Source organism: Ictidomys tridecemlineatus, chromosome 10, assembly GCF_052094955.1.
Source record: "Ictidomys tridecemlineatus isolate mIctTri1 chromosome 10, mIctTri1.hap1, whole genome shotgun sequence".
Lineage (NCBI taxonomy): Eukaryota > Metazoa > Chordata > Mammalia > Rodentia > Sciuridae > Ictidomys > Ictidomys tridecemlineatus.
This window is the reverse complement of record NC_135486.1, coordinates 83229698-83255162: the sequence shown is the minus strand read 5'-3', so window position 1 is coordinate 83255162 and position 25465 is coordinate 83229698. Positions and strand designations below refer to the sequence as shown.

At 35.6% G+C, this 25465-nt stretch overlaps 1 protein-coding gene across 2 annotated transcripts in view; it reads left to right on the top strand.

Moving 5' to 3' along the window:
* The window catches only part of Plxdc2 (plexin domain containing 2), a 421355-nt gene that overhangs the window by 165864 nt on the left and 230026 nt on the right, over positions 1 to 25465 (top strand). For both annotated transcript variants that reach the window (XM_078023341.1, XM_005325782.5), the window contains one exon: positions 1263 to 1474. In XM_078023341.1, the coding sequence (XP_077879467.1) occupies positions 1263 to 1474 (212 nt within the window). The remainder of the gene's footprint in view (positions 1 to 1262; positions 1475 to 25465) is intronic.

Here is a 25465-nt window from a genome sequence, read left to right as displayed (position 1 = left end):
CTATTGGAGACTCTCTGGTAGGTTTTCTTTCTGGTTCTATCCACCAAAGTTTAAGGATGTAAGACCTCTTTTTAAAGGTTCACTGCAAAACCTCTGGATGTCCTCTATGTGTAGAAGAATTATTAGCACCTCTCTGAGTTGAAAGGGATTTTCAGCTATTGTGTCTGCCAGTGATGGTGGTAACTTTAGTTAGTTACTGGGGTTCTACATTGCTGATTCAGTGGTATGGTGAAAAGCTACATTAAATACACTTTAGTTTCTTGGAATGTTTTTGTCTAGAGGGGAACGTCCTTACCAAGATTAAATCACTTTTCCCTTCACCTTTTTTGAACCTGTATCCTGCCAGTTATAAAGCCTGTCGATTCACATCTTTTGGTAATGGTTGGGTAGAGGAAGGCTGTTCTTCTTGCTCAGAAACTGAATTTTCAATCTTTGTGGTACACCTTCGCCTGCTGACCTACTGAAATGAAAGACTAGAAGTGATGATTAAATCTAATTTTCCCTCCTGTAGTGGCAGGCTGAGCTGGGTCAGCAGGCTGGTCCTTGCAGATGGCTTTAAAGTACCTCTGTGATTTGATCTCTTTGCCGTCCCATCCATTTCTATAAGTGTCTATCACTGTCATCCTTTACCACCCTGACAAGATCCCAAGGTGAGAACAGCACAAATGAACAAGCTCAGCTGCAATGACTCCTGAGGGTGTTACTTATTAAATGAGTTAGGCAATGAACCAGGTCTGGCTTGTAAACTACAAGGCAGGTTAGCCCATTTACAATAAGATAATTCCATCTATTATTTGACCTATTCAAGGACATTGGTATTTCTTTGAATTTCATCATAACTCATGCAAAATAATGTAAACTTACAGGTCTGAATTTTATTTTCATATTAGCTGAAAACTGCTTGATTTCATTCTTTTGTTTGGATTCTAGATTACTTTTCAGAACAGTTAAAGTGTGTTTATGAAATGCACTTGTGCAGGGGATGTGGGGGGGAAGGGGGAATACAGATTGCTGCACTGTGTATCTATTTTAGGAACTCTGTAAGATCTGTACATTAACCATGGTCCATTTCTGGTGCATCCTGAAATGCATTCTGCTCAGAGATGCTCATGCCATCTCAAAAAAATATTATAAGTAAACTGATTTCACTGTTATAAGTTGGTTTCATATTCTAATGACTAGCAAAATTACTTTTTCCTTCACTACTGAATAATATGTATATGATTCATACCAAGAGGTAACATAATTTGTTTCTTTTTCAGATTGGAGATATGAAGTTGCTCCGGCCTTCCCTGGTACAGCAGAGGAGGTGGAAGTGGACTCCCAGGCATACAGCCACAGGTGGAAAAGGAACCTGGACTCTCTCAAAGCAGTAGACACAAACCGAGCAAGCATGGGCCAAGACTCTCCAGAACCCAGGGGCTTCTCAGATCTGCTACTGGATGACGGGCAGGACAACACCACACAGATTGAGGTAGATAAATTATCTGGGTAGTTGAGATGGATTAATGAATCTATTTGTTGTAATGTGCCCAACTTCTACTTTACATATGTCTTCCCTTCATTTCAATTTCAATCTTTTGGTCTTAAAAAAAAGAACAATTTATTTTATTAATATAGCAACTAATCCACTAATTCATTCACTCATGAAATACACAAATGTGGACTTGGGGTTGTGACAGCACTGAAGGGACAACATAGTACCTGTTGTTTGGAAATTGATTGTGTTGAAGGGTCTAAAGACCATAACCAAATCATCCATGTCTCATAAGATGTTTACAAAAATGTGTACCCTGGTATGCCAGGCAGGAGGACAGGGTGAACCCCTCTTGAGCTTGAGGGTTAGAGCATTAACAAAGAGGTTTTGCCAGGAATGGGTATTTAGGCAGGAGCTTAGCCTACTGAGAGGAGTTTACTCAGTCAATAATTTGTTAATGGAAAGAAAGAAGGTTCCTGGCAGTGTGAATCACCTCTGTGATGACTGAGTGTTGAAACAGCATAGCATGTTGGAGTCTTGTGGGTGACGCAGTGTCACAGTTTGCCCAATGCTGTAGGAGTTTCCAGGAATCTAGGACCTCGAGTGCTAACAATGGGCTAGTTCTGGACAAACTAGGATGCTTGGCCACTCTGTGACTGTATGTTGTTCTTTGTTATGGTTGGAGCCATGAAGCAGCGAGAGGAAGTTGGAGTGAGTTTTGGTAAGTATGAAATTTGCAGAACACACATTTTTAGGTAGATTTTAGGGTCACTCAGATGCCTCAAAGGTGGGGTTACATTTCGTGTTTCCAGAGTCTTTAACATTGCGATCATAACCTATGATCTTGATTGCGAAATAGACACAACCAAAACAAATAAGCAAATCTCGTGGAAACAAAGACTACCCAAATGAGAACAGAGGCTCCTTATTTGGTACAAAGGGTGTCAGCCACCTTCATTTTGCCTTTGCTGAAGACTCGAAGTATGGAAAGGAAGTGGAAAAATGGTGGGAAAATGGAAGGCTTCGGGATGCTCTGATTGGAGGTGTTTGGCATGGGAAGCTGCTGGTGGACTAATACAAACAGCATCTCTGGTGAACGGTATGAGGGACATATTTGAATTGTACAGTTGATTTGAAGTTAGAAACAGGGACATGAATAAAGGGAAGCTCTAGGTTATTAATCAAGTGCTGACCATTCAGATCTGATTACTAACAGGCTGTAGTTTGGCTTCTTGGAATGGTCGCTATAGCACTTGGGGTCATAGTTCCATGGTGATGCACAGTCTGGCCATTTACTGCTCATGTATTCTCTCTCCATTTGAATTTTTAGTTCCAACTTTCTCTCAGATGACAGGCTTGTGATTTTAAGAACAAGGGAACACTCTTTCTCCTGGAGCACTGTCTCCGAATTGCTCATTATTTAAGAAAATAATTCAATGTCATGGGACAGATACTATAGTCCTGCAAATGGTACCATGGTATCATTTTGTTCCATCACAGTGAGAGACTCTTCAGAAGATCTGAAGCACATACTGTTGGAATTCTGTGTATGTGAGAAACCCAGCAATTTCTGAAACCCTCTGCATGGCCACACCATGTGGCTATGGTGTTTCCTGTCTACCCCAGCCACTTCCTTTAACCAGCAGCAGGGGATGCATAAGGAGCAGAAGTTGTGTAATTTTAGGGTCATAAGAGACTATTCTGACTCCTACAGTGTGTCTGCTATTTTGGTAATAATGTTGTTTTAACAACTTAGAGTAGGCAACATTGTCTACCCAAGGCCATTCATTTGCTGGGGCTTAGCATAAAGAAGGGAGAGTCAACCTGAAATAATCAGGCATGTACCCTGCCCAGGACAAAGACCTTACAAACTGAAGGGGGACAGCACAGGTTCCTGGAATTCTGTGATCTCTCCTAATCACTAGTGAAATAGAAACTCCCTTTTCTCCCTTTTTTCTCATATCAAAATATAATCCCTTTGTTGTTATAACAGTGATTTTGTTGTTCCATCACTTTTTTTTTCTGTTTTCTACCTTAACAGAAGGAAATCACAAATGATCAGGAGTTTTGAATCAGTACAATGTAGGAGGAAGGATGGGCAGGTAGCTCTTTTATGGATACTTAACTTGAGGCTGAAATCTGTTGGATGCTCTATGGATGATGCTATTTTGGTCATTATAACAACCTTGTGAGATGTGTGTCCCAGGTTCCCTGGGCAATAATAATGACTTTTTACACAGGGCATTTTCTTTTTTGTTTTAGAGGTTTTCTATTAATCATTAATGGGGTTAGCATTCAAACCCAGGCTTGACAAGCTCCCACAATTTATCCTTTTAGTTATCTGAGCTTCCTCTACTAGGAGGAGAGACAATTGCAGTTGCATTCTGTAGTGTTTTTGGACAGGCAGCTCCTACATATCCACAGGGAAGTAACCTTAGGGTTCCAGTAAGCCTGGAAGTAGTTTATTATGGAGCCACAGCTGCTCTCATAATCAGAGCACTGCCTACCCTTATATTGAAATTTATTTTGACTGGATTCTGGGTTTTGATGGAGATGATGGGGAATCTTCCTAAGTTGTTCCTAGGTACTGCTACTTGTTTTAGAAACAAAAGTCTTTGTCTGAAACTTCTTTGGAAAGTTTTACTTCTCCTGATCCTCAAGTAGTATTTAGGATACATTAAAGATATGTTGACCCTGGAGTAGTTTGTTTGAACACTGATGCATCCCTCTTGGAGAGAATTCTTTTGCCCAATTGAGTGAAATATTAATAATCAAAGGAACCCATTGGTTAAAAGTGACTACTCACAGGTAATCATTGTGACAAGATTTTTCTTACCTTGTAAGAATAAGCACTTTGGTTCATACTGCCAAATATAAGCAAGGTGCATGAAAGACTATGGGCATCTTTTGCTTTAAATGCTTTCAAAGTCAATGTCAAGAATTTGAATCATTTTGTCCAGCAGCCCTGTCTGTAGCTATTAAAATCATTTGTATCCCAGTGAAACTGAAACCACTAAGAAGGACATTATTGAAAATGTTCTTCTCTTTTCTTCCATTGTCTAGACTTCATTTCCCATTTTAAAAAACCAAAACAAACAAACAAAAAAAGACAATAGCATGCTTATCCTTTTGTTACACTTTCATTCTTAAATACACAAAGGCTGTTATTCTCTTTGGTTTGGTGCTTGGTGATAGTATTTTTTCTGGCTCTGCATCAGAACAGATAATGGAAGGATTGTAAAACTGGCTATCCCAGTTAAAGAATTCTTTCAATTTAAGTTTTATTATTCTTTTTATTGTTTTCTTTTAAAATTTTCTTCCCATATAGATATAGTAGATATCAAAAACATTTTTGTATTTCCTCTTGACTGCAAGAACCCATCAATGGTCACTGTCATTATTGATCTGAATGTTGATATTCTGGTAGATATGTATTCTTTTTTAAAAAAAACCAAGGATTGAACCCAGGGTCAATTAATCACTGAATCATATCCCTAGCCATTTCTAATTTTAGAGACAGGGTCCCACTAAGTTACTTAGGGCCTCACTAATCGTGATTCTGCTGCCTCAACCTAATGATTGGCTGGGCTTATAGGCATGTACCACCTCACCCAGAGAGATCTTTATTCTTCTGGGTCCTCTATTCATGTGGCCAGGTAATTAATGAACCTTTGCTGATTTGCAGGAATTAAACTCAAGGTGTCAGAAAACAGCCAGCAAATGTGCAACTTTTTAGAATTATTTCAGAACTATAAAGGAGTACACAGGACTTTCAGGTAAAGTTGAAATCCATTCATGATTTGGCCTTGTTTAAGCAGACTGCTGTGAATCCCATGATTCCAAGGATATAACTGTAAACAAACAGTCTGGGGGACACCTTGTCACCTGGAAGTAGGCTGCTCTTCCGCTTCCCAGCAGGGAGCTCTTACACTAAGATCAGTGGTTCCTAGAATGAAGAGAGCCTTAGCATTTGTTTGCTGAGAATGACAGATGCTTCATAAAGTTCAGTTTCATCAGCCTATTCCTAAAGGATAATGTTGGTATCTTATAGTTCTTCCCTTTGTAGAAATTGATCATAAATTCCTTTCTGACACTCTGAAGCAAATATGTAGTTTTTCTTGTTAGTTACATGTAATATTGGAAACTGTCTTATAACTTCCCTTGAGAATCTGAGTAAAACACATATTTGAATGTCTTAGTTCTGCACTAGAGGCTTCCTTACAGTCTGCATTTCTAACAAGTTCTCACTGATGACAGCCGTGGCAAGACCAAAGGCCACACTTTGAGTTGCAATGAGCTAGACCACAATGCAGAATTAGATATGAGTTTTGAAGATATAAATGGTATGAAAAATCTTTTTTATTGTTTACCAACAGAATGCCTTATAGAGTTCTCATGCTGTTAAAAATAAATAGATAAATAAATAAAAATTATAGGCATATCCATAAAAAGGGGGGGGGGAATAAAACATCACGGTGTCAAGCAATTGAAAAGGATAAGAAATATGGCATAGGTTGATTCCTATGTGATGTAGAGAGCTAGGATTAATATAGGGAAAAGGTGTCATTTGTATGTGTCATCTTCCATGTGTGAACCCGAGTTCATTAAGGAAAGTACAAAGGAGAATGATAAGCAAATACATGTGATAGATTTAGCTAAAACTGGAGATCAAGAATTTTTCTCTTACATACATATGTAAAACTCTTTGATCTTTTGCCATTGCACATGCTGTCAGTTGTGTAGGAATCTTATTGTTTCAAGTTGTACAATACATTTCTTTTAAAATTACCAATTGTCAAGTGCTGCACAGGGGTTATTGTATGAGCTCTAATTTTTTGTCTATGTCTAACAGGGTAATCTATTTAAGATGAAAGACATCATTGGTAAATGCTTAATCTAAATAATAATATGATTGCCCTTATGATTATTTTTATGAAGAGGCAAATTTTATCATTTTGATATAGGCAGAATCTTCATGGGATGCTTGCAGTAATAGAGAATATATCTGATTATCCATCAACAAAATCCTACTGTGCTCATGTCTTTTAAGCCTAAATAAACTTTCTCAGTTTGACAGTAAGAATAATGAATATAAATATAAAATAGTAATAAGATGCATCAATTCACAGAAATAGAATAATTAGTTTGTGGAACTCTGTGATGATTCTGTCCTCTGGCTGCGTTCCACTTAGTGAATTCAGGATAAAACTTACTTACGTGACCAAAAAAAATGATGTGATAAGGCAGATTTGTGACATTCATTTTTAAAAGAAAGAAAAGTATTACCTGATCCTGAACAGTACTATTACTATATTTATTATGAATGTGAAAAGCTGGTGACTGTTTTTTTTAAATGTAACATTTCCACTTTAGGGAAACTAAAAGTCATAGAGATTTCAGCATGTGGTTGCAAAGTCAGAAAACTGTACAAATGGAATATATTAAGATTAATACTAAAGACGCACACTTATTTGATTCCAAAATGAATTGTAGCTTCCCAAATGCATGTAGGTGTTAGATTGGTTTCCAAGAAATATGAGAAAGAAAACCTTGTGGGTTCATGCAACTGAAAATAAGAAGAAATACGGCATAAGTTAATTAACATGTTGGAAACTCTTATTATGTAGTAAGCCAGGATTAAGGGTAGGGATAAAGTGTCATTGGAATCAAGTCATGAAGAGTCACAAGATAACTAGGTGTAAAGGTATTTCTAGGCAGACTTTTGCACAGATAAGCAGGAATAAGATTTTCTTTTATTATATGAGATTTTTAGAATGTATACTTGGGAGCCACTGAAAGATTCGATACAGAAAAAAGCAAGATTGTATTAACGCTCCTAAAATATCACTATGGGAGGCTGAATGAGAACTAGATCAGAAAGTCCAAGACTAGAAGAAGAAAGATGAGTTCAATTTAGCTGAGAATAGTTCTGAGATGAAAAGAGAAAGTAGCTGGAGGAAAGGCCATGGATAAACATATGAATTTTAGAAATATTTATATTTTCAGTCATTAATTTAAATGAACCACTATGGATGAAATTTTGCCCATATTTTTGGTGCTTTCCTGAATTTTAATGGCAGATCTTTGTCATTACCTTCCTTGGGAGGGCAGCTTGTTACTACCTTGACACTACCCATCTTTTGTATGTTGAGATGGCCCTCATTTCTTCAACTATGTATTGCCAAAGATACTACATTAACTGAGAACAAAGTCTATTTCAATTTCTTCTCTTTGGGTAATTGACAAATATATGTAGTTTCAACTTCTGATTGGATTCTGTTCATTTTGTAATATTGATGAGGACTTTTACTTTTCAAGGAGGAAAATGCACTGAAAATAGTAAATCAGATGGAAGTGATATCTGCAATTATTGCTCATCTTCTAAAATGATAATGAGGATTAAAATAGGGTACCATATATCTTGCTCAATTATAGATTATTCTTAGCTTGATATGTCAGCTCTTCATTGAAACAAAAATGGAAAAAGATCCATATATGTCCCTCAAAGAGTTTTATAAAGAATAACTAGATTTTCTCTGTGATGCTTCACTGTTAGCTAATTGAGTTTACTTGCAATAATGGCATGGAAATAGTCTTTGGAATGATACATACAAGTTGTAAAACTAGTAAGTGTATTAGTCATATAATTTATTTTCAGAACTAGAATTTTGAATATTTTTGCATTGGACATATACAGAGAGAAATATCATTTTTAATCTCCCCATCCCTTGTAGGATTCTGAGATTAATTTTAAGACTATTACACTGTGTTTTTCCTACTTCAATTTTCTACCCACTTATGAAGACCCTAGTTTGTCTTTTCATTGCATTACATAGTGACAGTGATAGGAAACTTCTTGTACAGGGAATATCAGATAATTGATAATCAATTGAATTTCTCTCTTTTTTTTTGCCTTGCAATTTTAGTTTCTTTTTTACCCAGACTAATTTCCAATAATATACTTAAAATAGGATTGTATGAAATTATTTTCAATATGAAAAATATAGTTTAGCTTCAATATTATATGTCTAGATATGTATCTATAGTGGTCCCCCATTATTTTTCACTTTTGTAGTTTTAATTACCTGTGATCAACCATGACCTGAAAATATTAAATAAAAATTCCAAAATTAAACAATTCATAAATTTGAAAATGTACACCATTCTGAATAACTAAACAATTCAGTTTTAAGTTGTACCCCATTCTGAGCAACATGATGAAATTTTGTGCCATTCTGTTCTTTCTGGTCCAGCATGTGCAATATCCCAATGTATCCATTCTGTAAATGCTACCCTCCCAGTAGTCAATTAGAGTCACTTAGCACTCTTGGTTATCAGATTGGCTAGCAAGGTATTTTAATACTAGTATTTAACCATCCCTTACTTACTTCATCATGACTGCAAAGCATAAGAACAGTGATGCTGGTAATTCAGATATGGTAAAAACAATCCATAAAATGCTTCCTTTAAGTGAAAAAGTAAAGTACAACAAAATATTTTGAGAGGGACAACATCCACGTAGCTTTTATTATGTTTTCATGATTATTTTATTGTTATTTTTGTTAAAGTTTAATTTATGAATTACATATAGTAAAAAATTATCATAGATATGTATGTTTGAATATGTAAAAATATAGTTCATATAGGGCTTCATATTGTTTGCAGTTTTAGGCATAGTCTGAGGGTCTTGGGCTCTGTCAATTATGGTAACTTGAACAACTATAAGTAATTTTTAGAAATTGTGCTAAAATTCATATTGGCTGTTTTGATAGTTCAGAATGTATGAAATCTGCATATGTTGAGTTGAAGGCTCAGAGCAAAGGAGTAAATGGCCACTTAACATGGGCTGGAACTCAGGAACAGAAAGGCCAGTAGATGCCTCAGCTTCCTTTTCTCTTAACCATTCATAGAGATTTATGGCTCAACCAGAGTAGAGCTGGATGCACCTACAGTGGATAGTGTTCCAGGAAGGAATTGCCCTTTTTGCTTCCCCAAACATGGATGGTGGAAATGTGTAAGAGAAGTAAATACTTGTGGATCAAGCATTAAGTGGTCCAGGTTTATCTGCCAGCTGTGTTGATTGGGGATACCAACTTCCAAGGAATGTGGAGTTAAATTCTCCCACTGTGGATTATAACCTGTTTCCTTAGCTAATTAGTTTCCTGACAATAAAGAAAGAACCTCTGAGATCATTCACTGGACTGCCCCTTTCTGTATCAATGCATTATGTCTTAAGGACTTCTTGTTTTACATGTTATTTTCATAATTATAAAAAGTAATTAAAGTATTGTAGTTCAAAGATTAAATAGGTCTAAGTTGGCATAGACATGATAATAGTGTGATCTTTATTACTGCATCCAAGTAAGTAAGGGGGTCTCTATTTATTCCATGAATATTTGTAATATGATTAATCTGCCAACCCCTTTGGTATAACTTACTTGAATTTTAAAATTAATGATACTATAGTATAGTGCCACTATAGTGCACCAGTCACACCAAATCTTTGCCATTTATTTCATCTAACTAATTACTGTTCACTGCATTATTTGGCATCAATTCTTTGAAAAAATAAACAATATGAATCTCTGATAAATAGTGAATTTTTGTAATTCTACGGGGCAACCAGAAGTTTCTATGGACCTTTGCCAAAGATGTCTCATGTGTGTTTGCCAAATATTGTGTATTTTATGAAAACAGTGTTAAGTTTATACATAAATAGTCCGTTGTAAATACATGAGACATTTAAAGTCTTCTGATTATTCAAACTTAAGGTAAGAACACTTAGCATTTCTATTTTTAAGCAAAATTATGTAATATATTCTCTAAGTGTTCAGAGTTTTACTTCACCTTGTATTTCTGAAGAAGATTTATATAGACAAGGGTCTCTTTATTAAAAGAAAGTATGCATTTGTATGTTCATATTCATCGATTTTGCATTTGTCATAAAGAAATGTGCGAATGTGACACTATATGCTCTGGTATTGGGAAATCAGATATCCTAAGGTCCAAGAAGGGGTGGTACCATTTTGAATGGAAAGAGACTGCCTTAGTTTTCCTTTTGTGCTTCCCTGAAAGAAAACCTTTCTGTTCATGCTGTAGCAATGCATGGATGTCTGAATCTGTCGAGAAACAAGAGAAGAATTGAACTTTACAGCCCTTGGGAACAGTTGTTTTGAGCTATTTCCATATGGTATTTCAAGCCTGAGCTATTAAATTGAAGTACTAGTTTGAAATCCATCTCACTGAATTGAATGAATGGATTAAGCACAGCTGAAACTATTTCTCTTTTACAAGTAATTTCTAGCCCTTTTGTAAGCTTCATATATTTATGCAATCTCAAGCTTAAAGAGAAAAGCCATAGAAAACAGTTTTTCATCTTTTAGATATTATCTCTATCTTTTAACCTACCTATCAGGCATCCATGTTATTTTGAATTCATAAATGCAAATCCCACTTGTGGCCAAAGGAATTTGAAAAAAAAGTGTATAACAAGACTTCTATCTGTTTAAGTTTTTAAATTCCACTTAATTATAACCCCTCTTATTAAAAAGGAATGAAAAATTTCAGGTACTTCCAAAACTAAAGAGATTTTTTTCGAGATAGTATTTTTTATCAAAAAATAATACTGCCTGACCTTTTGGGGTTTAATGATTATAGTCTGGAAAATTTTTATAATTGTCAAAGATAAAGACATTGATTTAATTTTCAGATTTTTCTAAGAAAATCTAGGCTATAATATTTTTACATAATTTTATAGTGTTTTCCACAGTGTTCATTATTTGAATGCAAATCTTTTCTTGTTCTATCATTTAAAACTAGTATGGAGTAAAAGATAATATAAAATGTCACATTCTGAAAATATTCATAAGAAACATCAACAAATCTTCCAAAAGAACTGAAAACAGTTAATTTGTCCATTGCAAATAGGATTACAGAATGATCTGTTATCTTCAAAGGCAGATATCCAAAGTGTCATTTTTCTCTTTCTTGGATACCATTTTAATAAAGAATGACTTGTCATCTTCCCGTGTATATCAAGTAATCAGATGTTGCTGTGTTATTTTTAGAAATGAATGCTTTTTTTGTGAGACTAGAAGCATTTCACATTCAAATGGAATGAATGCAATTAAGAGTGTTTGTAACATTATGAATAAATATAGAAATGTGACAGATCAAAGTAATAAGTACTCATTAGAAATTGTTTTATATCACTAATCAGATCTAGTGATAATAAAATTATCTCCTAAAAATAAGCAAACGTTTTTAGACAAATCTTTTTTATTCCTGATATTAAAAAAATGAAAGAAATATTCTTCCATTATACACATAAGGAAATAAAATAATTAGTACATTCAAAAGCCACTCCTACCCTTCTGCAAATAATTCATCCCAGATGAGCTTACAGCAGAAGACTTTGTAAAGTACCTACAGTCAGGTATTTACTGACTCACAACAGACTCAACTGGAAGCTAAGATGGTAAAAGTGTTGTCTTGTGGACTTGTGGATAGCTCACTGAGAGAGAACTAGCTTAATATTTACAAGGTCCCAGGTTCAATCGATAGCACAACAACAAAATATTATTTTGCCTCATTGAGTAGATTTACTGGGTTCAGAGCAGATTTAGAATGTTTTTAATATACTCTGTTCATTTTTGTGGCTGAACAAAGATAAATGCCATTTTAAAGATTATCAGTGACTGAGTTTAGCTCAGTGGTAGAACAGAAGCTTAACATGCACAGGGCCATGGATTTGATCCCCAGCAGGAAAAAAAAAAAAAAAAAAAAGAAAGAAAGAAAAAGAAAAACAATATTGAAAGTAAAAGGACTTTTTAAAATGTTGCTTTCTAAATGTATATTTCCTGCCTTGCTATTAAAAAAAAATGTGATATATTGTGTACACAATCTGTCATCTGCACAAAAGAGAAAAATCTACATTATCTCTAAGAAAAATTTTGAAACATTTTCAAAGGGATCTTTTGTTTTCAGTCAGTGATCACTGGTGAATGCAAATTATAGTAAATGTTGTAAATGACTGTAGGGCTATTCTTCCTGATTTTTTAGTTGACTTTTTAAATGTTGGTAATAAAGAATCTGGGAAGGGAGAAACAATTTCCAAATTTGAAATGGTCCCTGAGAAAAAGCAATGAGTGAGTTGATAGCCTAGAATCAGAATCTGGGACAAACATTAATTTTTTTCACTTTGTTCCATTTTATTCCAGCACAGCTTACTACCAATGATCTTCAGCCACAATATCAATGTATCATTGTCCTCCCTGGGGTGGCAGTGGCAACATTATAAAAGGAAGAATTTGGCATCATAGGTAGTAATTTCAAAAATTATTATCTCTAGGCAATGTATATATGTAATATATATATATATACTAGAAAGTTTTTTGAAATCTATAAGTAGAACTTTCGTAATTTGTGTCTGCATATGAATGTCAGTGTGTATGTGTGTTTGTGTATGTATGTATGTTCATGTATGTGTGTACCATTCCTAATTATTTTCATTGAAAACTACTTCAATGGCAATAAACAGAGACTTGGATCACCTTCTGCCTTACACTTGGTGTGCACATCAATTAGAAATCTTATGTCCCTATATAGTACAAACAGCTTATTTCTTTGGTAGGGACAATAAGAAAAACTAGAGAGCTACATGGAGGACTGGTGAAAGCTCCCTTTTGTTTCATTGAATTCTTTAAGCTTTAAATATGCTCTGGACTGTGGCTTTAAATAGGCTTTAAACGTAGAGTAGATTATTTTTGTTTAATAATAAAGTTCAGAAGTTATGACGGGCTGGAGAAGAGATAGACTGGTGATCAAGATGATGGACAGCTTGATCAAGCTTTGCCCTCCCTCTCTTTCCTCATTATTCCCCCTTTCCCAAACCCATAACAACCTTGCCCACCTGGTCTGTCCCAACCACTATGGTCCTTCTGGTCCTATAATGGTAGCTATGCCCTCTAAATCAAGTATTTCTCTTAAAACTTATATATTTCTTTCATTTGAAAAAATAAGAGGCCAAGAATAGCCAAAGCAATCCTCAGCAATAAAAGTGAAGCAGGAAGCATCTCAATACAGTCCTTAAATTATATTACAGATCTATAGTAACAAAAACAGCAAGGCATTGGCATCAAAACAGACATGTAAACCACTGGTACAGAATAGAAGACTGAGACCAACCCACATAAATAGTTATCTCATACTAGACAAAGGAACCATAAACACATATTGGTGAAAAGATAGCTTTTTTTTCTTTTTAAACAAATGGTGCCGAGAAAACTGGAAATCCATGTGTAGCGAAATGAAATTAGACCCCCATCTCTCATCCTACACAAAAAATCAACTCAAAATCAACAAGGACCTAGGTGTTAGGCCAGAAACTCTGTGCGTAGTAGAAGAAAAAGTAGGCCCAACTCTCCATCATGTTGGCTTAGGAACTGAATTCCTCCATAAGACTCCTAAAGTGCAAGAAGTAAAATCAAGAATCCATAAATGGGATGGTATTAAATTTAAAAGCTTCTTCACAGCAAAGGAAACAATCAAGAACATAATAAAGAGACTATGGGAGAAAATCTTTGCCATTGCAAATGGAGCATTAATCTCCAGAATATATAAAGAATTAAAAAAATTTAACACCATAAATAAATAAATAATAACCCAATCAGTAAATGGGCAAAGGAACGGAACAGGTACATCTCAGAAGAAATACAGGTGGTCAACAAATACATGAAAAAAATGTTTATTTCTAGCAATTAGAAAAATGCAAATAAAAAGAACTCTAAGATTTCATCTCACACCAGTCAGAATGTCAGTTATGAAGAATGCAGACAACAATAAATGTTGGTGAGGATGAGGGGCAAAAGACACACTCATACATTGCTGGTAGGACTGTAAATTGGTGCAGCCACTCTGGAAAGCAGTATAGAGATTCCTCAGAAAACTTGGAATGGAAGCATCATTTGATACAGCTATCCCACTCCTTGGTTTATACCTAAAGGACTTAAATTCAGCATACTACGGTGACACATCCACATCAATGTTTATAGCAGCTCAATTCACAATAGGTAAGCTATGGAAAAAACCTAGCTGCCCTTCAACAGATGGATTGATAAAGAAAATGTGGGACATATACACAATGTAATATTACTCAGCCATAAAGAATAATGAAATTATGGCATTTGTTGGTAGATTATTGGAACTGGAGACTATTGTGCTAAATGAAATATGCCAATTCCAAAAACCCAAAGGCAGAATGTTCTCTCTGATATGCAGATGCTGTCTCACAATAAGCAGGGGTTCCAGAGGGAAGACTAGAAATTCACTGGATGAGACAAAGGGGAAGGAAGGGAAGTGGGGGGATGGGAACAGGAAAGATGGTAGAATGCATCAGATATAACTTTCCTCTATTGCTATATGAATACATGATCAGTGCAACTCCACATCATGTAAAACCACAAGAATTAGACATTATACTCCATATATATTGGATATATCAAAATGCATTCTACTGTCATGAATAACTAAATAAAAACATTTTTTTTAAAAAAGGAAACATATTTCTAATGACTTCTGAAGGTTGACCACATTTCTCCCATCCCTGTAACTTCAAGGCCATGGGAGCATGAATAAATCCTGTTCTAGAATAAGTGAAAGGACTTCTCTACTTAAAGCAGGGTTTGACTAATATAACTACAGACATTGCTCCAAACTGGATAAGCCATAAAAAGACCAGACCATTTCAAAAGACCACATCGAGGGAAATTCTAACTCAGATTGCAGTCTCCTCAAGGTAACAAGGTTGGGTACTTTGTTGTTGTTCATAAAGAATCTGTTGATTTGAAGTAAAAGTTATTGGGTACAGGAAGAGAAGTCACATAAAATTCAGAAAGGACACTGAGAATTACTTCCTTTTATACAAAAAACAAACAAAACAAAACAAAATTCAATTGTGGTTTGTACTATAAGTACAATAGAATGTGACAAGAACTAAACCATATTATTAACAAAAACTTGGTATTTTCTTTTGGGCAGTTCCACATTATAATAAGTGATAGAGTGAAGTATGTGATAATAGGTCATCCACTGGGATTCTTGAACCAGCCATAGGTTTGCTTTCACACTCAATTTATCTGAGTGCCATTTTCTTCTGCAAAAGAAGAGATAATGAATGAAGGACAGTGGGCAGTTGCAAAACTGCAGAGAAAGTGTTTATTCCTCAGCCATGGTATAGAGATCTTCCTCCTTCAGGCATAGGAACCTCCACTGTGCATTTGCTTGCTGAAGGACCTATTTAGTTCTGCTTATGAAAGCTCATGCCACCTGCACCTTCTCTTCTTCACCCTGGAACTGTTTCTGAAGAATTGCAGATTTGAGGTTGTCCACATGCAAAATAAGAGTGGGAGACAGCAGTGCTGATGTTAGCAGCTTTGCCTATTGAAGCATTCTGCAACAGAGAAAGTGAAGCCACAGCAGTTTGCAAAGGCAACTGGGCCTTACAGGAAAAGCACCCTCTTGGCTTTAGCAAAGCACTGCAGCTTTGGTTTTGCTTGGCTATTTTGCTTCTGCTGTTTTTACCCACTTTACTGCTTTCCTCTGCTTCCTCTTTCAGACCATGACAAATTGAAATATTGCAAAGGCTCACATGCCTAAAAGTAGAGACCTAGTGATAGGAAGAGAGAGGGAGAGAACACAGAAGCACCTTACTGATTCCTGTTCATGCTGTTGGGGACAGGAAACCTTAAGTCCCTTCTATAAAATTATAAAACTAAACCTGAAGCCCCTACTGTAAAAATGTGAAACTACCCACCCGGAGTGCTATTTGGGCTTTTGCAGTTGGAGCAAACATCACACTGCTTTGAGTAGCCAGCAGGTATTTGAGCATCAAGGTAACAGAAAAGGGATGAGCCTCATCAAAACACTGGACCCTGCCAGGGTTGTGAACCTACTTCCTGCTGGGAAAATCAGCAGTGGTATCCAGAACCTTTAAAAGAGTAATGTCTCTTAACATCTTTTAGGGAATTAAGGGATACCTCTTTCCAAAGCTCCCTGTGATTGTGATCAATCTGGAGTTTCTCTTCCCATCTTCTTGATGGATTACATATCTGCCCAGTTCTCATATGAAAAAATCAAATATCAATTTTCTTTAAATAGCTGTTTTACCCATTGTTTTGGATTGATTATTCCCTTTCTTGTGACACAGACTTCCTCGGAATGGAATTCCATACAGTATGATTAGTTTCCACTTCTGAAACGAGTAGCACATTCCAAATTTACTTTCCTGAGGTTTAGTTAAAGTTTACCTTGATTGGAGTCCTGAGTGTCCCCACACTCTTCAGTTCCAGATGTATTTTTTTCCCAATTTCATATTTAAAGATAACCACTGCATTTACACTTTGTTGGCAAATGTAAATGCTCATGGGCATTATGCAGATTATAATTCAGGTGTTTGAAGAAAAAGAAAGAAAGAAGCACATGCCACATGATTTATTTCAAGGAGCATTCTTCCTGGACATAAGAAAACAGGGCACAGAGAATAAGACAGACCAGAAAGAGAGCTTTCAGCCTATCGGGGCAGCTGCTCCTCAGTAGCAGCAGATTAGGGCCATGTGGGAATGTGTGCCCAGGATTCCAGACTTTCTAGTTTCTCAAGAGATATCCAAATACTTAAATGTTGGCTATTCATTCATTTATTTTTCTGTCTTCTTCACATATTGACTAGCATAGTGATAGCAAAACAGAGCATGTTTCAAGCCCATCTGTCCAGTGAGCTACCAGTTGCTATTGCAGTATACACCACACAAATGACCAATCACCTTCCCTATTGATGTTAGCTTTCTAGGTCATCGCCCAGAGGGCCTCATTTTCAGGTTTGGGGGGTACCTCACGGCTACCTTCATGTTTACCCCATAGACAGTTTATTGTGTGTTGAGTTGAATTGAACCAGATACAATATTACTGTTGGATGTACATTCCAGACTTCTCTGCTACTTTTCCTTTGTATATATTTTATGATAGTTCAGGTAAACTACTTCCTTTGACTTCCATTGAAAACAAGAAGTTGTGAATGGTTTTTAGAGCACTTGCCTTCACTGGTTATTTCCAGCATATGTCCAAGATTACGTTCTTGTTTCTCTGCATTTGAAATTGCTGTCATGGAAAATCTATTGCTTGTCTATGATCAACATATTTCTCTAGTTTTTTGAAAGAATCTAAACATGGACCAAAAAAAGTGCATGTATTATTATATACACATGTATTAATGACACACAAATGTTATAATTTAAGCAATTACATTTCTTAAAGTAACCATCTTTGGTTTTCTTTTTCTTTCTTTCTTTTTTAATGGAAACATTTTAGACTTGCCAGCAAGACTGCAGAAAAGTTAAAATGATTTGAAAAGTTGGCAAAAAATCCATCTTTCAACAGTACAGCACATGGTCAGTGGTTATCACTAAAAATAAACAAATGGGTTCAATGATCACCATGTATGCAGGTATTGATAATTAAATATAAAATGGATGTAAGCATTTCTAAGTTGCACAAATTTGGAGCAAAAATGAAAAGAATGAAAGTCAGTCAAATAACTCACTGGGGGTAAACTTGTAGTTCAAAATTGGCTGCATTGCTTCTCATTTTCATAGCAGCTTAAGTACATAGAATTGGTAGCTTGCTGAAAACACTTGTTTTTGATGAAATCATAAAGTAACTGCGTCTAGTTTAGATTGACAAGTTACTAGCAGAGCTAGGATCAGGACCAATATCTTTTGTTTCTGGCTCCTGAAGACAGACAGCTCTTTTCCTTGTACTACTACTCTGTTGGTTCCTAGTAACTGATACCTGTTGCTGGATTGTTGAAGCCCTAACCCCCAATGTAACTGTATTTGGAAATAGAGTCTTTAGGATCTAATTAAAATTGGCAAGGTCATAAGAGTAGTAGCCTAGGAAGTGATTTCTCTGACTCTCCTACTCCTCTCTTCCTCCTCCTCTCTCCTCTCCTCATGTACACACACCAGGGAAAGACCACATGAGAGCATACAAGAAGGTGGCCAACTAAAATATACAGGAAGAGGGGCCTCACTTATATGCACCTAAATGTTGGACTTTCATCTAATCACTAAGACTATGAGAAAATCTATTTTCTGTGGTTTAAGACTTCTAGCCCACAGTATTTTGTTGTGTTAGCAAAAGCAGGGTGCTGTACCTATCACATATGAAGAGATGCCATATTACAAGGTAATTTTCCAGAAAGAGTCCTTCTGATATTTTCCACTTTTGGACATCTATTCATCCGGCCAATCTGAATTTGTCCATGAGTGGAGAATGTCCTTTTTATTAAAGATAGCACTACTCTTCAATCAGGAGACAGGCTGCATGATTAGTAGCATAGCTGCTAAAATGTGAGACTCAACATGTATCTTATTTATACCTGTTTTTTTTCCTCATGGTCCATTTCCCAGTGAACTCATAGTGGTAATAATTTTTTTAAAATAGCCATTTCAATTATAAATGGTCTTTCTCCATTCATAGGGACTCCATCTATTTTTGGTGTTTGAAAGATTCCTTAATTTCTTGTACTTATTTCTCTTTCTGTTCTAGCCTAAAATTTTATAAATAATATTTCCTTAACCTTTTAATATTTATAGGCTGCACTATTTTGGACACTAGTTGTATAGCTAACTCCTTCACATCTCTACCACATTTTGCATGTGTGAGCAGAACCACACAAAATTGCCTATATCCTTCAGTAACCATAACTATCTGGTGAGAATACTGAACATCAAACAGCTTTTTTTCTTATACCCCAGATAAATCATCCATAGACAGGGATACTGCAAAAAGTAAATAGTATCCCAAGAGGTCTAACCCAAATAAATAAGGACAGAGTTAAAACCTAGTAAAAGAAGGTGGAAAAGAAGGAAAATAAATAATCCAGAGCTTCTTTTTTTTTTTAATTCAGACTGATTGATTATAGGTTATTCCTGTCTGAACAGTGAACTCTTTGTTTAGTCACCAATTACTTCAAAAAGTGTTTTAAAACACCATGAAACTGAGTGTGGCTTAAATTTAGTAATTATAGTTAGAATAATCTTGGATATTATAAAATCCAATTTATCTTCATATAGAAAATATATTCATAACATGCCTTTGTTCAAAAATCTTCCAATGGGAATTTTACTGTTTTAAGAAAGAAAATTGTTTTCAATATCTTCACCATTTATTAAAATGTTTTCTCATTCTTATCCAAATTTTCAAACCTCAAAGTATTCACCTTAATTTTTATTTTGACTTCCATATACGGTAAGATCAGTTCCTCATGTCCTCCAAAAAATCTCTTCCCCATTCATTTCTCATGTAAGTTAATGCACTGACCTTGACCACATAGGGCTTTCTCCTAGAGCCACATTTTATTGTGAGTATCTGTTCACAGTTTTACTCAGCAAGAATTTATCATGGGAGCCTTAGATACCTACAGATGGAGTACCAATCATGTATGCCTCAATTTAATCTTGGGTTGCCCTCTATAAATCAATTTATTAACTGACAGGGAAGAATATACAGTGCATGTTTTTACAAGATAATAATGTTCTTAGATTTAGCTCATCATTTTTCCCATTTATTCATTCAACAAATATTAAATCAGTGCTAGGTGCTAGGATTCTGTAATAAATAAAGAATATATGAATTCAGCCTCCTTGGGAATTACATTCTAGTGCAAAAGATAAAAATAAACAGATTAATCTATTATAAATATGAAGGAACAAAGTGAGTATGGAGACAGAGGTTATTTTTTGGAGGTGAGAAGGGTGTTCTAAGACAGGACAGTTAATGAAACCACCTCCAAATGCTGAGCAAGAAGCCAGAGGTCCTTGAAAGCCACGTGAAAAGATTTTCATTTCTTAGGATCCTAATGGACTCAGTGGCCATTGTTTGTACTATGGACCTCTATATCATCAGAAGATTCTCAGAGATTTCTTTCTAGAATAAGGATCAGAATTCCATGTATAGACACCTGTACCTATTTCCTAGTTAAATATACTTTGACAAGTTTCTTGCATATTTCTTTGCACAGTAACCTCTCAGCCACCTATAGATAATGAGAGTGATCTTAGGGGCTGTTTAGAGTCCAGTTCCAACAAGAAGCAATCTGAAGTTCATGTGTGTTAGTTTTCTATCACTATAACAAAATATCCAAGGTAATTAACTTTAAAAAGAGAAAACGTTTATTTTGTCTCACAGTTTTGAAGGTTCCAATTCATGTTTGGGTCTCCCCATTTTAGGAGCCTATGAAAAGATAGCAAATAATAAAGGGAGCACCTGGTAGAGCAAAATCTCTCACAAGATAAGCCGCAGAACAAAACGAGAAGTATAAGGGGCCTCACAATCCCCATTATGGACACATTCTCTATGACCTAATGTCCTTCCACAAAGGCAGGTATCCCAAACATTGCTGCACTCTCAATAACACCACTCTGAGAACCAAGTTTTTTTTTTTTTAACATGTTGGCCTTTTGGGGAACCTTCATAATGCGAATTATAACAACATAAAAAATAATTTATTTTTATTATTTTTGTTATTATTATTGGGACTTTTGACTTTGAAAATGACAATCTTTCAACTTTGTGATAGCACTTACAAATTAAACTTACTTGTATAGAGAAACATTAAGAAATTCTCCAGGCTTTAGCTCAGCAGTTTTTTGATCAATATTTTGCTTATTTAAAGGTGTTCTTTCTAGACTACCTCCAAAGGAAGAGACAAACATTATGGCAGCAGTTTCAGGAGTCTGGATATAATCATAAAACAAAACCGGCAGGGGGCAGGTGGACGTCTAATGTTTTATTTTACAAAGCAATGGCATTTAAAAATACATAGTATATACAATGTCTATGATTTCAGAAAAAGAAAACATGATAAAAGAAATAGACTTGAAAGAATTAATCATAGTTGAAGTACTGCATGTATCTTTTTGGAAAAAAACTTACCAAGTTTCTTTATTTTTTCATATTTTACTATTTGGGATTCACTTTTTTATGAACTCTTCACTATGGATCTAAACAACTTTTTTATATCACAAATGCCTTGATTACAATGTGCTGTGGTTGAATGGGTCCCCCACAAAGCATGTGAAGGAGACTTCATCCCCAGTGCAACAGTGTTGGAAGGTGGGGACTAAGGACTCTGCTCCATGATCCAGTTATCAGGTATCTGGGTCCTGATAAAAGGATGGCTTTGGCCTCCTCACCCCCTCAGTACCTTTCAGCCATGATATGGTACCACAAGAAGGCCCCAGCCAAATACAGCTCTCTTGATCTTGGACTTTCCAGCTTCCAGAACCATGAGCCAAGTAATTTCTGTTCATTATAATTGACCCAGTCTGTGGTATTCTGTTATAGCACTCCAAAACAAAGTCATAGGAAAATAACCGGAATTAATTATAGGCAGCCACTTTCCAAAACCTTTTATTATTAAAAAAAAAACATTAACCTGCAAATGATTTTATTGCTTAATAAGATACTTCTGGGGGAAATTTCCACCTATAGTTTGGAAACATTCTGTTTCATTTGCTTTGTTGGCTTTAAAAATGATCCCTGTTATTCCTTCACATGTTTTGCAAACCATTGTTGGCAATATTTCTTGCAGTAAATCCTTTAGGCCATCACCAGTTATATAAAAACTTAGCTACATAAGGCAACCAAATAAATATGTATCGGATTTGAGAAACTATGTCCTACATATTGGACTGATTACTCATAAATCATCAAGTCAAAATAGCCTAGTACAAAGACCTGGATTGAACTTTTGATTTTGTGCTGGTTGTAACAGAACACTGATGTGCTATTCATACTTGTTCCCATTCTTCTGATCCCAAGGAATATTTATTACATTCTTTGCCCTCTGAGTAAACATATGAATTTTTCTCTTTATCCTATTCCCCATTGTTTTTTCCTTCGTTTTCTGGAATAATAAATATTCCTTTTAGAGGATATCACAAAGATAACTTTTGACTTTTTCCTTATTGGTTGTTACTAATGTTTTTTACCCTCAAACAATAATCAAAATTTTCTCTACAAATTACCTACATCACTTAGTCTATGACAATTGTAAGCAGATTTGTTTGTTTTGTTTTTTTTGTGGGGGACTGAACTGAGGGAACTTTGTCACAGAGCTACATCCCCATTCCTTTTTGCTTTAAATAATAATAATAATAATAATAATTATTATTATTATTATTATTTGAGACAAGGTCTGTCTCATTTCCTCAGGATCTTGGTAAGTTGCTGAGGCTGGTTTTAGACCTCTTACAGACCTCTTGCCTCAGCCTTCTGAGTCACTGGGATTACAGGTGTGTACCACCCCAAACAGCAAAACAGTTTTTATCCCATAGTAGATAAGTCAGTAAAACTTCTACTTCACTATCTCAGTTCCAGCAGAGAAAATCCACGAGAGAATGAAATTATCTGCCTTTACAATTATTTGAATATATATAGAATTCTAATATAAGATCATTCAATTAAGAGTCCCTGTTCTGATTTCTTTTGAACTTTTTATTTGATAAGCACAGGTAATTCAAGTGGCCCTAGGGTATACTATTAATGTAATCACTTAATGTGGTGCTTCCCTTAAGACTGTGACATTAATGTAAGACTATGGCTTGTTTGTGTTCTTGTTTACTATATACTTCTTAAAATGAAAATCCCCTGAATAAATATTTTTGATATCCTAATAGCTTAAAAGAAGTCCCTTTATAAAAATGCAGCTGATTTACATTTGAACTACAAACTTCTGGAAACAGAGAACTTCTCTCTGTGAGTTTCCACTCAGAGATACCAAATGCCAATACCAAGACTGAACCAGTTGCTTTAGAAACCTGACTCATTTCTTTAAAGGAAAGAAAAAGATAATTAAGTGATATCATTTCAGAAAAATGCCCTCCCTTTTAATGGAAAGTATCATGAATAGAATTATCTGGAGATCTTCTAAATATTCCAGAGCCCAAATTACAATATTGCACACCAACTCAATCAGACTCTGGGATGGGTGAGATCCCAACACACAGGCAAGTCTAAGAACCTCTGAACAAGAGCTGAAATTTTCAAACTCATGGGTGAATAAGGTTAAATGCATGAACTTAAACCTCCCAAAACTAAATACTCCTTCTTTCTGCTGAGTGTCCTTAACATTGCATTTGGTAACATTACATCTGCAGACAAATTTGTGATGGTATACAGTAGTTCAAAGGTATTTGTTAGGTTCTGGCACTCTTCAATGCTTTGAACTACATAGGCATGCCCACCTTGATAATTATGTCCTGAGGTATAAAGATGTGCTCCAAATTCACATGCTACAAATTTAATCCTCAATGCAACTTTGTTGAATGGTAGAGCCTAATGGGAAGTGCTTATTGCATCCTAGGTTTCTGTCCTCATGAACGAATTATTGCTGCTATATAAAGGACTAGTCCCTCTTGCCCTTCTTCCATGTTAGAACCCAGTACTCATCTTCTCCTGCCTTTCTGCCTGGTACAGTGTGAGGCTGCAACAAGAAGCCCTCACCAAACATTGGCACTTTAATCTTGAACTTTCCAGTTTCCAGAACTGGGAGAAAACAAAATTTGTTTACTTATAAATTCTCAAGTTTGTGCTATTCTGCTATGTCAGCACCAATGGGCTAAGCCAGTCACCAAGACCGGCTAGTGGTCTTTAAATTGTGCAAATCTCTCAAAGTAGCAGAACTTATCCACTGCACTTTTGAAGATATCTTATCTTAACACTTGTTTCAAAGCTGGTATGACCCCAGGTAGAAAAATCACATGAAATTCTGCATTAAATGAGTGCAGCAAAAATAATTTGAGGATTCTACATTTGTAGTGTTTGGGACAAATATAAATGCAACCTGTGAAATACTCATTAAACATCCCAGAAACTGTCTAGATCCAATATCCATCACAGAAGAAAAAATTGGACACAGCTTACTTCATGAAGAGGGATTTCAAACATAGGAAGAACTTCAAGGGTCACCATTTCAAAAAGAGACGAAGGACTATTTGTTATTCTTATAGCTCTCTGAACCATAAACCTTACCATATGTGGTTGGAAAGTGGCAAGTTCAATACAGACATGAGTGAAGTTCTTACATTTTGATCTCTCTGTACGAATAAGATGGATTTTTTTTAATAGATTTCTGGTTTAGGCATGATCATGTTGAACTTGGGACATGTTCAGTGGCAATTTGGAAATTTCAGCTGATTAGTGTTCTTTGCTCTTTTGCAGTGGTTCTCAGACTTGAGAACCACTCATCTTGGATTACATCTTGGATCTCATCTTGGATCACATTCTATCACACCCAAGATCTTGATTTAATGATCTGACATGAATTTCAGTGATTCTAACCTGCAGACAAATTTGTGATGGCACACAGTAGTTCAAAGGTATTTGTTAGTTTCTGGCACTGTTCCGCCTGAAGTATATATTCAAGTAGTTGGTGAGGGAAAAATAGAATGGCAGATATTATTGGAATATCCGCACTTATATCTGTTAATTCCTCCTTGGACCTTATTTCTCTATGTGCTGTATTTGGGAACCTATGATATTTATTTTGCTTTATCTATTTTCCATCATTTAGAATGATGTATACAGATGTCAAGTTCTGCTTTCAAATGCTGAGTGACACCAGTAACTCTGAACTTTCCAGCCTGTCCCAGTTATATTGACTGAATACTTCAGAGTCATTTTCAAAAGCCCTTCTCCTCTCAAATACTGCAGTCTTTTGAATTTTTCACATCCTTTTCTACCCATGACCTCTTTCCCTTTTATTCTTTTAAGCAACCAAATTTGAGCTATTATGATTTTATTCTTAGCCTATTGAAATAGCTTCCAAACCAATGTCTGTTTCTAATTTCTCCACTCTCCAGTCCATCCTCTTTTCTAGATTTTTCCTTCCAAATACATCCTCACTATTCTTAGTCCACAAGCCTAAGCTGC